General features: G+C 38.8%; 2 protein-coding genes across 8 annotated transcripts; both read right to left on the bottom strand.

The window, feature by feature from the left end:
• Positions 1–885: 885 nt before the first annotated feature.
• Positions 886–3,576, bottom strand: LOC143861114 (uncharacterized). Of its 4 annotated transcripts, XM_077372034.1 has the most exons (5): positions 3,391–3,576; positions 1,776–2,159; positions 1,607–1,677; positions 1,348–1,434; positions 886–1,261 (listed from the first exon to the last, which is right to left on the bottom strand). In XM_077372034.1, exons 1-4 carry the CDS (start codon positions 3,475–3,477, stop codon positions 1,365–1,367), a joined length of 612 nt encoding a protein of 203 aa, XP_077228149.1. In that variant the 5' UTR covers positions 3,478–3,576; the 3' UTR covers positions 886–1,261; positions 1,348–1,364. The 4 variants fall into 4 exon arrangements, 2 of the variants coding, with proteins under 2 accessions (XP_077228149.1, XP_077228140.1); XR_013239895.1 differs by having other exon boundaries at positions 886–1,434; positions 1,528–1,677; positions 1,776–2,675; positions 3,391–3,570; XR_013239894.1 differs by having other exon boundaries at positions 886–1,434; positions 1,528–1,677; positions 1,776–2,675; positions 3,387–3,570.
• A 7,694-nt stretch (positions 3,577–11,270) lies between these two features.
• LOC143850592 (F-box/FBD/LRR-repeat protein At1g13570-like) lies at positions 11,271–13,617 on the bottom strand. Of its 4 annotated transcripts, XM_077359828.1 has the most exons (5): positions 13,295–13,617; positions 12,453–12,954; positions 12,060–12,329; positions 11,812–11,961; positions 11,271–11,718 (listed from the first exon to the last, which is right to left on the bottom strand). In XM_077359828.1, the coding sequence occupies exons 1-5, from the start codon at positions 13,330–13,332 to the stop codon at positions 11,428–11,430; spliced, it is 1,251 nt and encodes a 416-aa protein (XP_077215943.1). In that variant the 5' UTR covers positions 13,333–13,617; the 3' UTR covers positions 11,271–11,427. The 4 variants fall into 4 exon arrangements, with proteins under 4 accessions (XP_077215943.1, XP_077215952.1, XP_077215939.1 ...); XM_077359837.1 differs by having other exon boundaries at positions 11,891–11,961; positions 12,060–12,954; XM_077359824.1 differs by having other exon boundaries at positions 12,060–12,954.
• Between the last annotated feature and the right edge of the window lie 3,864 nt (positions 13,618–17,481).

The following is a 17,481-nucleotide window of genomic DNA, read 5'->3' on the forward strand; positions in this document are numbered from 1 at the left end:
CCAAGAGGACCTAGGAAAGACTAGAGAAATGGTCCTTGCAATGCAAGCCAGGCTCACAGAGGAAAAAATAGAAAGAGTTAAGGAGGTTGGAATGGAAGCTGGACTACGAGACTAAAAGACCCTACCTTGAGAGGTTGTTGAGTTGTACTGTATCAGGGAGGGCGTATTGATTTCCAAAGGATTTACTTTAGTTGAATTCTGTAGTTGTGGAGCAGAGTACTTTACTTCTGGTGGAACTTTGCTTAGACATGATTCTTGTGCTTCTTTTACTTATCAGAGGCAGGTTGGGAAGGAGATGGTTGAAGGAAGTCGAGAATTTAGTTCCGAAGTGGTGGAATCTATGAAGCTGGTTTCAGTCCTGTAGGTTTGCTTGAATGAGTGGTAGGAAAGATCGCAGGGATCGGTCTCTGTTCTAAGCAATTCCCGATTCTAGATGGGCTGAGAAAAGTTTTAGCATCTCCATAGCTTGAGAGACCATGGTCTTCCGCTAGTCGAGGCATTTTTTGGGGAACGGAAAAAGGTTCCTGAATTCTGTTATTTTCGTTGTTCCTTCGTGGTGTGGACCTTTTTGGTTGATTCTATGTAATACAGGGTGGGACTCCTGGTCCCCAATGTAACTCTCATAGTATCAATGAAATATGTCATCTTTCAAAAAAAAAAAAAAAAAAAAAAAGGAAAGAAAATTGTTATTAAAAAGGAAAGAAAAAAGTTATTAAATGATCTATCGACTAATTAATGGATTCAAGACACCATACAATCTGAGAGGTTCATCTCGGATTTAATAATAGCAAAATGCATTGTGCTTCTGAGTATCATAGGTTCCATCAGTTATGCTACTCAACAAAATCCATTTGTATTAGAAGATCGATTCAAAATGGGTAAATGTATATCATGATCTGTAATGGTGCAAAGCTTCATGGCATTCAAAGAGTTGTTAACAGTCTACATGAACAAAGGAGTTATTAAAAGATACGCAACAAACCAAAATTCAAATTCAAGCTCTTTATAGAGGCAAAAACAAAATTCAAAGTCAAGCACTTCAGAGAGGCATATTGAACCAGAACTTTCAATGGATTGTCATTCCAAGGAATCAGAGCTCTCTCTCTCTCTCTCTCTCTCTCTCTCTCTCTCTCTCTCTCTCTCTCTCTCTCTCATCATAGGTCTCAAATTCCAATGCAGCATGTTGAGAAGCCCTTTGTAAGAGAGACAACTCACTTATCTCAGCCTCCATTTGTTCTGCTTGGAGTAAATAATACTCATTCTCTTAAGAACATATGCATTCTTTAGTAAAAATTCCATAAATCCAATCCCACAACAGTTGTTTAGATAATTCATATTGATCCGAACCGTTGTTAGGTGATACATCAAACACTCAAAAGGTCCACGTCTCTCCCAATACGTTTCATGAACAAACCCTTTCTCCTCAAAGACACCCTGAAAGTAAATAACTGATAAGAATAAGGGTCTGCAAATTAATCTGCAATTATATGTAGAAACTTAAAAAAAGGTATTTGTAATCATTGGGACCTTAGTTATAACGATATTGAGTTCTTGCAAATTGGGGCAGATCCTAAGCAAGCAAGACAAGAAAAGTTCAACGTCGTACTTCACATCTAGAGTTAGCTTCTTCAGCTTGAGGGTAGGCAAACTGTTCGGCAGTTTTATTCTGTTCAAAGACTTCAGAAAAGCAAGGGATATACAACATGAATAAAGAAACTAACGATGCAGTTTCAATAGTGAAAGTGAAACTCTTGGACAAAAGTTACAGAGCAAACCTTGGCGGTGGATTCAAATAACTGTAACTTGAGATTCTCAACCTGACCCAAATTCATCAGTAGGTCAATAAGCATCTCAGCTTCATTGCAATTATAATAGTGATATGGTTTATAGAAAACATCTTCCAGGTGGGGAGCAGTCTTCAAAGAAACATGTGTTGGCATCGAAGAATGGATCTCCAATGATAGGAGATTGAGCATGCTAATGCTGACATTTCTCAACTTCTTTTCGGCTAAAAATTCATCATAAAAGGACAAGCTCTCCAGCAACTGGCAAGAAGAAATGAGGCGCTCCAAATCGTCTTCAGTTATAGAAACATCAATGATTGTGAGGGTCGTGAGACAACTTATGCCTTCAAAACAGGAGGAAGAACTACCTTGCACCTGATTAATGTCAGCTTCTTTAGAGATTGGTAGAAATAGGCATCAGTAGGGAATTGATAGAAATAGCACAGATTGTAGAGATAGAGATCTTGGATGCCGTTTTTGCAAAGGAAGAGGACAAATTCATCCCAATTATCTGTGAATTCCTTCCGGATTGAGATACAAATACCACAACCGAGGATGGGATCTCGGCGGGAATCCAAGATGTGATGCACAACGTACACCCATTTTCTCATCTGATCCTCATAATTCCAAGACAAAGTAGGAGGGTTGATTATAAGGTTCATGTCTAATTGCAAGTAAGGGATGGAACACCAAAGATATCTCCATCTCTTGGATAGAACAGAGGTTCTCACTGTTTCTCTTAATGGAATTCGAGAGAGAATCAAACTAAGAATATCATCTGAAAGATTACTGATTGGCTCTTCCTTTTTCCCCTTTTTTGGTTGCAAAATCTTTCTACTAAGTTCGCTTTTAGTGCTCATCCACTGTTCTGAAATCAATCTCAAAATCCAGCTACAAAAACCCAACAACCCAAATCACTTTCAGATAAAACTAGTAGAATGGACTCTGTAGTCTGTACGATAGAAATATTTTACCAAAAACCATAATTTCCTAAAATAATTCAATTGTATAAAGAACAACAGAAATGAAAACTAACCCATTCTTCGCTGCTGATTGGCAGGTTGTTTTTCAAATAAAAATAAGCCAAAAGATAAGGAAAACCCCTCAATTAAATCAGCATTTCTAGTTCTCATTTAAAAACAACCCAGGAAAACAAAAATCCAACGAAAACAAGTTCCAAAGGCAATGCCTCCATTTCAATGGTTTTGACTTCCAAGCTGTGGGAAACAAAATTCTTCAAGTAGCTGGTTCGGGTCTTGAAAGGAAAAAGAAAAAGTTGCCATGATCATGTATTATTCCATAAACTAAGATGAATTGTTGGCTAAGAATCAGTCTCAATAAAATCATGAAACATTACCTCTACATGAACAACTCAAATATGTTGTTCATAGTCAATTTATTTTGTTAAACAAGTTGTCATGTCGCCAAACCCAAGAGGTAGAAGAATTTTTTCCATTTAAAATGAACAAAAAATCAAGAAAAGAAGATGAAATTAATATCAGAGAGAGCAATCATCATGCATACTGCTATCAATAGTGGGGGTGTTCATCCAAATACACAGAAAACCCAAACTAAAAAGAAGAAATGGAAGAATAAACATACTCACTGATTGAAGAGCCATGAGCTGGTGATGAAGTATCCATCTCCAATCCCTTTTCCCCAATCTTCTATTTCTCTTTCTCTTGATGTCCATTTTAACGTGTTAAATTCACAGAATTTATAAATAAATCAGCAAAGGGTAAACGATACGAGACTGCGTTGAAGAGAAAGTGTGCATGTGTTTGGTGTAAAAGAAGTCGTCTGCTTTATTTTTAAATTTTTGACCCATGATAGGTGAGTCTCTCCAACTCAATTCAAACCAATGCATCGGGTTGGGACCCACTATGTTGCCTCATGTTTTGATGGGTAAGTTCCACTATCTCGACGACTCGACCCGAGCCTATGTATATGGTGGGGCCCACATTTTTACACATCATGTTTTGATGGGGTGAGCCCATTTTCTTATACCCATGCATAAGAATGCCAAAACATAGAAATGATATTCCCACACCATTGATTCAAAACTTTATCACTGGCTATCATGGGTATTTTGGTCTTTTTACATGGTAGTTTTTGCCTTATCATGCATAAGGACATTATGGTCTTCACAATCTGCCCATCAGTATTTTGGTAGCAAATTGATGGCATGACCTGATTTGCAAAATTTACTCAAATGTATGATTCTATTTCCAAATTGTCAAACTAGAAGACTATCTTTTCAAATAAAGCAAAGTAGAAGACTTCTTTTACCCTCACTCTTCCTCCTTAAAAATAGCAAACAGAAAAACTTGGTCAGAGAGAGAGAGAGGAGATGCAGTTACATCACAACATATTAGGTAGATCGACGACCAATAGTGTCAAGACCTTTGATCGGTCTATTCGAGACCCTCTGATCAACAATCCAACTATTCAGATCATCAAGACCCTCCGATTAACAATCCAACGATTCAGATCATCGATCCGGCCGAAATTAATGCAGAGGAATGCCTTCCGAAGGCCGATTATCTAAGGACAAGGAGTTCACAACGCTGACCAAATCAGCGGCCCACGTTGATCATCATACTTCAAGAGTCATAAATTAGTTTTATTCTCTTTATTAGTTATTTTTTATATTTTTTAAGTTGGCCAAATTTTAGAGATTGAGTTGGACGTCCAAAGTAGAGAAACATTTTAGAGAACTTGTTTAGAAAATTTCGGAGTTCATTGTATTTCATAGTTTTAGTAGAAATAAGAAAATTGGTTTTAGTTGAATTCGAAATGGATATGCAAAGTCTACAATAAGCATGATGTAGACGAATTTCGTAAGCCTTGGTTATGAAATAAAATTATATTGTAGTCTCATCCCTCAATCCTTCGAAATTCTCTGGCGGAGAAAAGTGCAAGCCAGCAGAGGATCTAAAATTGGATTTCTATCTTGGTAGTCTCCCACTGAACCAATCCACCTGGGTTCTACAGGAAGATTTCGGGATGCCCCTAATAACCAACGAATGGCAAGTGCTTTCCCTTGTGTAGATTCTATTTCGTTACCGGTTTGTTGCTTTGAGGCCAAAAACTCCGTCTTTGGATCTGCCGGCCAAAGATCTTCTTTGGCTGATTTTAGTTTTAGAGAGAGAGAGAGAGAGAGAGTCCGAATTTCAAATCAGTGACGGATCCCGCCTTGTTGCTTCGGTTGGGTTGGGCTTCGGAGCTGGTAAAAGGAAAAGGAAAATATGAAGTCACGCTTGTTTATAGGTTCCAAACAGCCCTCTTAATCGCGCCGCATAGAAAAAATATGAGCGGTTAGAAGTACAAGTGATCCCATTTGATCTAATGATCCAAACCATTCATCTGTTGGGTTTTGCTATTGGACGATCCTAACTCTTCGATTTGTGGTCGTGTATTTAGACAGTTACTTTGTTTTATATTTTATTACAGTCTGTTCAACAAATGCATAATGGAGGGTTAGGATCCTCCAATGAGGTTAGATTTTGATGCATGCCAAAGCAATGCGTGACAGTAGTGTATGGATAATAGAATAATGATCAGTTTTACACTTCAAATCAATTCTCAAAGTGCATCATGTTCGGCTTATTCCTAACAATATCATTGCCACCATAATCCTTCGTGTAACAGCTCAATCTTGATTGGAATCTATCCCATCATTTCAAATTAAGTATAAGACGCATAAGTTTAGCTCTGAATGGAGGTCATCTACAAGACAGATAACAATGTTATAGACTGAAATAATGCAAAGCCTCATTGTGTCAGCTGTTATTCCCAATTTTAGATGCATTAAAGAATGAGGACATACTTACAAAGAAAATTTCGAAAAAAAAAATCTGAAAACCAAAGCTCCATTTGTGTTCATAGCATACATTTTGGAATACAGTACAGAATTCTTCTTCTTAGGCCCAATATTTTGAATTGATATGTTTGGGAATCAAAATCGTAAGCCAACGAAAGAAAACTCCATCTGTTAGTTGCTGATAATATCATATCAGATTATCAGCATCCCTTTGAGGACAAATGCATAACCAACAACTTATCAAGCTTTCCAGTCCATTCCATTGACAAGCTATGATTGAATGAGTCAAACTTCCAGTACATACACTAAACTTCTCCTTAAGCAAGAAGTGCGACGGAATTCAAAAAATAAATAAGACCACACAGTTCATCACTATTCTCCTTCGAACCCTAAAAACTTAAGGCCCGGTTTGTTTCAGATCGTGACAACCGATGGTGAGGGGCCCGTCTCCAAACTGCTTCAATTTTGGTACCAATTGGAGGCTACAGCTTGGGTCTTTCTCATTTTAACAACTTCAAGAATGTGCTTTTGGTTCAATTGAGATCTAAACCGTCAAATGATTCCCATTTAAATCGAACTGACAGAGAGTCCTTTCCATTGATGAGTTGGGATTGGATCCTAAACTAAGGATTCAACATGGTATTTCTTTAATCTAATTATTCTTGAAGTATTCATTACTCCCTGTGGCAGTCTAGAAATTTGAGGGTCTTTTCACGTAGCCATCGATTTACTTAAGTAACAGTTTTTACTAATAGAGTTGCTGTCTGTGGATGAACAGAATTCTGTATGTTGACTATCTGGACATGCTAATTTTGTTTTTTATTCTTCAAGGGGACCGAGAGCACGTGTAAAGGTTGAGGGAAATTCTGCTCTTCACAATTTAGCGACTGATCTTGGGAAAAGGAAGTTTTGCCCAAAATTTTAAGTCTTGTGAGAAATTATATGGAGGCTGTCCTGGCCTCCTGGGAAGCTGGTAACCCCATCGATATCAGAGTAGAATATCAGAGTTCTCCTGCTGAATTCCAATTCAGCAACAAAGAACTGAAAGTTATGAAGATGGTTCATAATCTCACAGATTCCAAGAACAGAGGCATCTCTCCTAGACAGTCAAGTAGAAAGAAGGTTCAGTTGTTGAGGGGAGTCAAAACTGCCACATACTGTGCTGAATTACTCTATAACTGGGGAAGTTAAATCCGAAATTTCAATTACAATGGATGTGTCTAACCCACTATATGTGAGCCTCTGCCCTTCCCTTCTACAGTAGCAGAGGCATAGCCCACTTGACTTCATTCTATTACCAAAGAGTGGAGAGAAGTTGGTGGTTTGAGCCTCATCAAAACCCAGCAGACCCAGTATCTAGTGTACTATTGGGGCTGAGTGGTATTGCAATCCCATCAAATCAAATTCTAGCCATAGTGAAACTTCCCCATTAGTAGACAAGATCTTGATGTGTGATGGAAGGGTTTGCTTGTAGCTGCTAAATGGTCACCATCATTAGAATTTGATATGGAAGAAGAGAAGGAAGAGCTCTGTCCCAACTTTGTTTTTGTAGAACTTTGTTGCTCTGTCTTTCCAAGATTCAGTAAACCATTAACCATAGCTGTTTTGCAGCAACAGACCATTATCAAACATTCAATAGGATCTTAACATGTGGATGGACATAAAGTAGTGGGGACTGATGTTTTCCTTCTTGTAGTTGAGATCAGGAGAGCTTGGCTTCGGACCACTTTCAAGAAGAAATCCAACTCATGGTATTAAACAATTGAAATATGAGCCTCTGAACTCTAGGAATGTGTTTAGAGGACAGCTGGTCTGAAATTTAGAGACAGATCAGACTTCTTCTCTCAAGGTGCCGGCCTCTTGTATGGTTGATGACCCTTATTATTATTGTAGGCAGAAATTCTTCAAAAAAGAAAGAGAAACAAATCATTTGAAGGCTAAACTATTGTAGGAATCCCTTGGTTTTGAAATCTTGTCAAATGTCCATACTCTCCAAAGTGTTTTAAGTGAATTAATTATGTTAGCTCTGACACCAAATTCCCACCATGGGTTGCTCATTACCAATCACAGCTTCCCCTGTATTGGCCAGTCGAGCCAAGAGGATTGGCCCTGTTTACTACCTTTCCTCTGTTGTGTCTGAAAATTCCTTTTCAACTTGAATCCAATATAATACTTGCACAGTGCATATAATCTTTTGTCCCAACTGTATGTTGACAGGGCTCTGAAGATGAAGAGGTCGAGACATTTATGTTTTGGAGCAAATGTTTGGCAGCAGGGTGATTTCAATTGACAGGTCTCCTTCCAAAAATTCTCAAGCACTATCCAACACTCATATGAGAGAGGTTCTAAAGGTTCCTACTTCCATGGATGATGCAAACGGCCAAGTTTCTGCAGGTGTGCTGGAGACAATTTTACACTCAGTTCTGATGATATTGGCTCAAAAGTTGTGATCAGAATACTTATGCACTGTGCAGAAGCCAGTGTAGAATGTTATTTGGCCAATATGAAATGAGTTTTTTTACAGTGTCAGCAACCAGAAGCACCTGAGAGAACAGAATTTAAATTCAGCTCCTACTGAGCTTGAACAGAAAATATATGTTTGAGAAAATCATGTGGCTGAAAATTGTTGGGTACATGTAGAGTTTGTAAGATTTCATGTGGCATAGAAAAGGTCTCCATCTACAATTAGAGTTGGGTTCAACCTTCAGCATTTGGAGATTCAATCACATAGGGGAGGGAGGTTTCACTGTTTTGAAAAGATGAAGAACGGAGGAAAAACTCCCTACTCCCTTTTCTTAAGGAAGGTCTGAGCTTGAGGACAAGCTCTTTTTAGTTTGGAGGGGTGGGGGTGAGGGTGGATGGGTGTGTGTGTTTGGGGGGGGGGGGGGGGGGGGGGGGGGTAGGGGTGGCAACGGGGCGGGTCGGGGCCGGATGTTGGGGTCCCCTTCCCCTTCCCCTCTGCGGGGAATTTTCCCCCTCCCCTTCCCCTTCCCCTCTGCGGGGATGGTGGGGAATCCCCCTCCCCTCCCCGCGGGGAATATCTAATCCCCTTCCCCTTCCCCTCCCCGCATCCTTCGGGGACAAAATCCCCGCCCCGCCCCCTCTTTGGAACCCAACCAAACCAGCAAACAGAGCTTCTTTCTTCTACGTCCATTACAGACAATATTGTGATGAATGCTATGATTCTATTCATGTGATCAACAAACAGATGGACAAAATCAGAAATGCATGGATGAGACAACAAACATAAATAACAACAGGACCTCATCTTTCAGCAATTTTCTGCATAAATTATAGAATGATAAATAGGAAATGAGCACCAGGATTACCTTCATTAACAGGCAGCCAATGTGCAAAAAGTAACTATTTCAGTAGTCACAATGAACTTTAAAAGTCCATAAGTGGGCGCTCACACACGCAAAATAATGTTCATTAGTTCATTCTGTATAGCATGTTAACCCCCAGATGAGCATGAGAAATGACAATGGAGAAGAGAACAAAATCAACAAATGACTTATTTCTTTAACTGCAATTCAGTCTAGTGCTGACATGAAACAAATTTCTAGTAGCTAAATTTTTCTTGTTGAAAATTAAAACCTGCAATCCAACCCTAAAATTCTGTTGACACTACGATTTTTTGATAATTGCATACACTCAGCATCTCAGGCTCTCAGCTTGTCTTTATTATTTCAACATCTGTGAAAAGGTTATTATAGTTCCCAAAATGCTCTCAGAAGCTAATTAAAAGGAAAAGACAAGCTAAGTTTATCTTTGGGGGAATCTTGTAGCCGATCCACAGAGTTTCTAGTAGTTTTCCTTAAAAAAACACTTAAAAATTTACAAAAAAATGGCATTGATTAGCGGGGCGGGGCGGGGCGGGGACAACTCCATCCCCTTCCCCTTCCCCTCCCCGCACCGGGGAATTTTTATATTCCCCTTCCCCTTTCAAATCGGGGAATCCCCTCCCCAAACGGGGCGGGGCGGGGCGGATCCCCGCTTTTTCGGGTGAAATTGCCAGCCCTAGGGGGGGGGTGTTATGATGTAGATTAGGCCGAGCTATGGTGTGATGCGTTTGTGGATCAATGGCCAAAATTTGATCAGACATGGACAAAAAGCAAGAAGGCTTGGAAGTGATGCAATTGTGTCAAGTGAAAAGTGTAACTGAGTGTGCTCAAGTGGAGGGCCACATCATCATAACGATGTGTTGTCACTCACTTAAAGGGGATGAAATTTCTACAATAGGGGTTGGAGTATAGTTTTAGTTAGTTTTGCAAATAAAATTTTTGGAGACTTTTCGAGAGATCTTGGAGGTGTTTGAAGGGAAGAGGAGGTTTCATCCGTTAGAGACTAGCGCCATCATGGAGTGATCTACATCTCCTCTTGAGATCATCGGTTCATCTTGTAGAGTGCAAGATCATGCACTTTCATTGTGACTAAATGTCGTCGAGTGCAAGATCACATGGAGTATGTAATTTTCTTTTTCCATCTTGGATATTCTATTCTCTTTTTTCTCAGAAAAATCTTTCTTTTCTTCATTTCTATTCTTTAGATCTATGGATTTTCAGCTTATACGATTGTGTTTTTGCTCATAGATTTCATAATTCATTTGAAGTTTGTTGAGAGGCAAAATTTTCTGATCCCTCTTTAAGATATTCCAGTCCATGAATTTCTTGCATATCAGCCTTCTTTTCATGAAATTCCGTGCACATATTTTGTAAATTTCAGATCTGAACTCATATTTTCAAATCTAGATCAGAACTGAAATTTTTCCAATCACTTCCGCCTCTGCGCCCTACGTCATACTCTGGATAAGTAAGAGTAGATGATCATTGGTATAAGTGAGAAAGCGTCAAAGAACAATCCTAATAAATCGTATGTGTTTTCAATGTTGTCGAAGCATTGTTGCTGAGGATTATGATCACATATTTTGAGTTTCCTTTAATTTTAAGCTTCATAATAATAAGTTGGAGAGCAATTTGAAGGCCAACAAAACAATAGAAAAAAAAAGTCTTTGGGTTTTAGAATGCATGTTTCCATTGTTTGATGAATTGGGGTGTTTTTGTCTTAATTTGTCGACCAATTGGGGCTATTCTCCATGAAGATAACAAGCATGGTTTTATTATATCCACGGGTAGGCTTGCTATCATTTATTCACACTGAGAACAACCCCAATGACTAGGCATAATACACAAGCCAGGTAGCAAATCTCAAAAGTTTATTCACGTAAAATTTTCCAAGCATGATACCCGATCCCAAGAACAATTTATCCAAGGATTGGATAAGATTGCCTGTGTGGGGGTTGAGATCCATAAAGAGAGGCAGTGGGGTGCTAGTTTCGTTGTTGGGTCTTCATAATGTTTCCAATACTTAATTTTTTTCCATGGAATATTAATTTTTTTCCTCAACATTATCATAAGCTAAAATCATGTTTATGCTATATGTGTCCCTTCTTTTTCCTTAGTGGAAGAGACAAATGGCTTCTGAGTATCATAGGTTCCATCAGTTATGCTACTCAACATAGCCCATTTGTATTAGAACATCGATTCAAAATGGGTAAATGCATATCATGATCTGTAATGGTGAAAAGCTTCATGGCATTCAAAGAGTTGTTAACAGTCTACATGAACAAAGTAAGTTATTAAAAGATACGCAACAAACCAAAATTCAAATTCAAGCTCTTTATAGAGGCAAAAACAAAATTCAATCAAGCACTTCAGAGAGGCATATTGAACCAGAACGTTCAATGGATTGTCATTCCAAGGAATCAGGACTCTCTCTCTCTCTCTCTCTCTCTCTCTCTCTCTCTCTCTCTCTCTCTCTCTAACCATAGGTCTTGAATTCCAAGACAGCATGTTGAGAAGCCCTTTGCAAGAGAGACAGCTTACTTATCTCAGCCTTCATTTGTTTCTTTAGACTCTTGTAGTAAATAATACACATTCTCTTAAGAACATATGCATTCTTTAGTAAAAATTCCATAAATCCAATCCCACAACAGTTGTTTAGATAACTCATATTGATCCGAACCGTTGTTAGGTGATGCATCAAACACTCAAAAGGTCCATGTCTCTCCCAAAACGTTTCATGAACGAATCCTTTCTCCTCAAAGACACCCTGAAAGTAAATAACTGATAAGAATAAGGGTCTGCGAATTAATCTGCAATTATATTTAGAAACTTAAAAAAAGGCATTTGTGATCATTGGGACCTTAGTTATAACGATATTGAGTTCTTGCAAATTGGGGCAGATCCTAAGCAAGGAAGACAAGAAAAGTTCAATGTCGTACTTCACATCTAGAGTTAGCTTCTTCAGCTTGAGGGCAGGCAAACTTTTCGGCAGTTGCATTATGTTCAAAGACTTCAGAAAAGCAAGGGATATACAACATGAATAAAGAAACTAATGATTCAGTTTCAATAGTAAAAGTGAAACTCTAGAACAAAAGTTACAGAGCAAACCTTGGCAGCGGATTCAAATAACTGTAACTTGAGACTCTCAACATGGCCCAAATTCATCAGTAGGTCAGCAAGCATCCCAGCTTCATAGCAATTATAATAGTGATATGGTTTATAGAAAAAATCTTCCAGGCGGGGAGCAGTCTTCAAAGAAACACGTGTTGACATCGAAGAATGGATCTCCAATGATAGGAGATTGGGCGCGCTAATCCTGACATTTCTCAACTTCTCTCCTGATAAAAAATCATCATAAAAGCACAAGCTCTCCAGCAACTGGGAAGAAGAAATGAGGCGCTCCAAATCGCCATCAGTTATAGAAACATCAATGATTGTGAGGGTCGTGAGGCAACTTATGCCTTCAAAAACAAGAGGAAGAAAAACACGAGGAAGAACTACCTTGCACCTGATTAACGTCAGCTTCTTTAGAGATTGGCAGAAGTAGGCATCAGTAGGGAATTGATAGAAATAGGACGACGGATTGCAGAGATAGAGATCTTGGATGCCATTTTTGCAAAGGAAGAGGACAAATTCATCCAAATTATCAGTGAATTCCTTCCAGATTGAGATAGAAATACTACAACCGAGGATGGGATCCCGACAAGAATCCAGGATGTGATGCACAACGTACAGCCATTTTCTCATCCGATCCTCATAATTCCGGGACAAAGCAGGAGGGTTGATTATAAGGCTCATGTCCAATTGCAGGTAAGGGATGGAACACCAAAGACATCTCCATCTCTTGGATAGAACAGAGGTTCTCACTGCTTCTCTTAATGGAATTCGAGAGAGAATCAAACTAAGAATATCATCTGAAAGATTACTGATTGGCTCTTCCTTTTTCCCCTTTCTTGGTTGCAAAATCTTTCTACTAAGTTTGCTTTTAGTCCTCAAAATCCAGCTACAAAAACCCAACAACCCAAATCACTTTCAGAAAAAAACTAGTAGAATGGACTCTGCACCATAGAAATATTTTACCAAAAACCATAATTTCCTAAAATAATTCAATTGTATAAAGAACAACAGAAATGAAAACTAACCCATTTTCACCGCTGATTGGCAGATTATTATTTTTTCAAATAAAAATAAGCCAAAAGATAAGGAAAACCCCTCAATTAAATCAGCATTTCTAGTTCTCATTAAAAAACAACCCAGGAAAACAAAAATCCAACGAAAACAAGTTCCAAACAAGAAAAATAAAATGGAAGAAGAAGAAGAAAAAGGAAATGAAAAAGACTTACCCTTTGCCGAATCCGGCATTAGAACCTCGACGGCCCATTAATCTGGAGCAGCAGAGTTAAGCAGATAGAGAGAGGGAGACCCAAAAAATTAACAGTTTCGTAAATAGATGAGCTAAAACTGTTCTAAACAAAAATACAATTGTAAAAAGAAACAAAACAAAGAACCAGAGGAAACCCTTTTCCTCAATCTTCTATTTCTCTTTCTCTTCATGTCCTTTTTAACGTGTTAAATTCACAGAATTTATAAATAAATCAGCAAAGGGTAAACGATACGAGACCGCGTGTGCTTGGTGTAAAAGAAGTCGTCTGCTTTATTTTTTTTATTTTTTTGACCCATGATAGATGAGTCTCTCCAACTCAATTCATACCAATGCATCGGGTGGGACCCACTATGTTGCCTCAAGTTTTGATGGGTAAGTTCCACTATCTCGACCGGAGCCATGTATATGGTGGGGCCACACTTTTACACATCATGTTTTGATGGGGGTGAGCAATGATATTCCCACACAATTGATTCAAAACTTGTCACTGGCTATCATGGGTATTTTGGTCTTTTTACGTTGTAGTTTTTGCCTTATCATGTGTAAGGACCATTCTATTTCCAAATTGTCAAACTAGAAAACTATTTTTTCAAATAAAGCAAAGTAGAAGACTTCTTTTACCCCCCAGTTCTTAGAAAAGTAAACAGAAGAACTTGGTCTGAGAGAGAGAGAGAGAGAGAGAGAGAGAGAGAGGAGATGCAGTTGCATCACAACATATTAGGTAGATCGACGGCCAATAGTGTCAAGCTTCGATCGGTCTATTCGAGACCCCTGGATCAACAATCCAACGATTCAGATCATCGAGACCCTCGGATTAACAATCCAACGATTCAGATCATCGATCCGGCTGAGATCATTGCAGAGGAATGCCTTCCGAAGGCCGATTATCAAAAGACAGAGATCACAACGCTGACCAAATCAGCAGCCCACATAATTAGTTTTATTCTCTTTATTAGTTATTTTTGGTATTTTTAAGTGAGGAATTCTAGACTGAAGGGAGCCCTTGCAAAAAAGAGGAGAAAGGGCTCTTCTATTGGCTGCACATCACCATCATGCATTAATAATGGCTGAAAAGTCAAACGTGATGGTGATGTGCACCCAATGGGGGAGCCCTTTCACCTTTCTTTTGCAAGGCCCCCATCAGTTTAGACTTTCTCTTTTTATGTAGGCCAAATTTTAGAGATTGACTTGGACGCCCAAAGTAGAGAAACATTTTAGAGAACTTGTAGAGAAATTTTCGGAGTTCATTTTATTTCATAGTTTTGATTGGGTCGGGCTTCGGAGCTGGTAAAAGGAAAATATGAAGTCACTCTTGTTTATAGGTTCCAAACAGCCCTCTTAATCGCACCGCATAGAAAAAATATGAGCGGATAGAAGTACAAGTAATCCCATTTGATCTAATGATCCAAACCATTCATCTGTTAGGTTTTGCTATTGGACGATCCTAACCATCCGATTTGTGGTAGTTCATTTAGACAGTTACTTTGTTTTATATTTTATTACAGTCCGTTCAACAAATGCAAAATGGAGGGTTAGGATCCTCCAATGAGGTTAGATTTTGATGCATGCCAAAGCAATGCGTGACAGTAGTGTATGTATATTAGAATAATGATCAGTTTTAGACTTCAAATCAATTCTCAAAGTGTATCATGTTCTGTATATTCCTAACAATATCATTGCTACCATAATCCTTCGTATAACAGCTCCCTATTGATTGGAATCTATCCCATCAGTTCAAATTAAGTAATAAGACGCATAAGTCAATCTTAACTCTGAATGGAGGTCATTTTCAAGACAAATAACAATGTCATAGACTGAAATAATGCAAAGCCTCATTGTGTCAGCTGTTATTCCCAATGTTGGATGCATTAAAGAATGAGGACATACTTACAAAGAAAATTTAGAAAAAAAAATCCGGAAACCAAAGCTCCATTTCGGAATACAGTACAAAATTCATCTTTTTAGGCCCAATATTTTGAATTGATATGTTTGGGAATCAAAATCGTAAGCCAACAAAAGAAAACTCCATCTGTTAGTTGCTGATAATATCATATCAGCATCCCATTGAGGACAAATGCATAACCAACAACTTATCAAGCTTTCCAGTCCATTCCATTGACAAGCTATGATTGAATGAGTCAAACTTCCAGTACATACACTAAACTTCTCCTTAAACAAGAAGTGCGACGGAATTCAAAAAATAAATAACACCACACAGTTCATCACTTTTCTCCTTCGAACCCTAAAAACCTATGGCCGTGTTCGTTTCAGATCGTGACAACCAATGGTGAGTGCCCCATCTCCTACCTGCAACAATTTTGGTACCAATTGGAGGCTACAGCTTCGATCTTTCTCATTTTAGCAACTTCAAGAATGTGCTTTTGGTTCAATTAAGATCTGAACCGTCAAATGATTCCCATTTAAATTGAATTGACAAAGAGATTCCTTTCCACTGATGAGTTGGAATTGGATCCTAAACTAAGGATTCAACATGGTATTTCTTAAATCTAATTCTTCTTGAAGTATTCATTACTCCCTGTGGCATCCAACAGATTTGAGGGTGTTTTCATGTAGCCATTGATTTACTTGAGTTACATTTTTTTACTAATAGAGTAGCATTTTGTGTGGCATTGGAAGACTTCATGAATAGCAATGACCTTTGAGCTTGCTTGTTGTTTGTGGATGAACAGAATTCTGCATGTTGACTATCTAGACATGCTAATTTTGTTTATGTTCGTCGAGGGGACCGAGAGCATGTGTAAAGGTTGAGGGAAATTCTGATCTTTACCATATAGCGATTGATCTCCTTGGGAAAAGGAAGTTTTGCCCAAAATTTTAAAAGACTTGTGAGAAATTATATGGAGGCTGTCATGGGAAGCTTGTAACCTCATCAATATCAGAGTCGAATATCAGAGTTCTCCTAGCGGAATTCTAATACATCAACAAAGAACTGAAAGTTTTGAAGATGGTTCATAATCTCACTGATTCCCTTAACAGAGGCATCTCTCGTAGGAATCAAGTAGAAAGAAGGTTCAGTTGTTGAGGGAAGTCAGAACTGCCACATACTGTGCTGAATTACTCTACAAGTGGGGAAGTTAAATCCGAATATTCAGTTACAATGGGTGTGTCTAAGCCACTATATGTGAGCCTGTTCCCTTCCCTTATCCACTAGCAGAACCATAGCCCACTTGACTTCATTCTATTACCAAAGAATGGAGAGAAGTTGGTGGTTTTATCCTCATCAAAACCCAGCATCTAGTGTACTATTGGGACTGTGTGCTAAGCAAATTCTAGCCACAGTGAAACTTCCCCATTAGTAGACAAGATCTTGATGTGTGATGGAAGGGTTTGCTTGTAGCTCCTAAATGGTCACCATCATTAGAATTTGATACAAAAGAAGAGAAGGAAGAGCTCCGTCCCAACTTTGTTTTTTTAGAACCTTGTTGCTCTGTCTTCCCAAGATTCATCAAACCATTAACCATAGCTGTTTTGCAGCAACAGACCATTATCAAACATTCAATAGGATCTTAACATGTGGATGGACATAAAGTAGTGGGGGCTGATGTTTTCGCTCTTGTAGTTGAGATCAGGAGAGCTTGGCTTCGGACCACTTTCAAGGAGAAATCCAACTCAATTATATCTGGTATTAACCAATTGAAATATGAGCCTCCACACCCTACGAAATTAACAAGAATGTGTTTAGAGGACAGCTGGTCTGGAATTTAGAGACAGATCGGACTTCTTCTCTCAAGGTGCCGGCCACTTGTATGGATGATGACCCCTATTCTTGTAGACAGAAATTCTTTAAAAAAGAAAGAGAAACAAATGATTTGAAGGCTAAACTATTGTATGAATCCCTCGGTTTTGAAGGCTTGTCAAATGTCCATACTCTCCAAAGTATTTTAAGTGAACTAATTCTGTAAGCTCTGACCCCAAATTCCCACCATGGGATGCTCATTACCAATCACAGCTTCCCCTGTATTGGCCAGATCACCCTATTACAGTAATCAGTGTTTAAAAACTCCTTGACTCGACAAGGAACTCGCCCGAGTTGACTCCTTTTTGCCTTGGCCGCGTTCTGCTTTGCAGCACATCCGCATTCCGTGTTTTGCCCTATAGAGTCAATAAACTCCTCTGACTCTCCCG

This window comes from Tasmannia lanceolata, unplaced genomic scaffold (genome assembly GCF_043159265.1).
Source record: "Tasmannia lanceolata isolate RefF3 unplaced genomic scaffold, GAP_Taslan_0.1 ptg000003l, whole genome shotgun sequence".
NCBI lineage: Eukaryota > Viridiplantae > Streptophyta > Magnoliopsida > Canellales > Winteraceae > Tasmannia > Tasmannia lanceolata.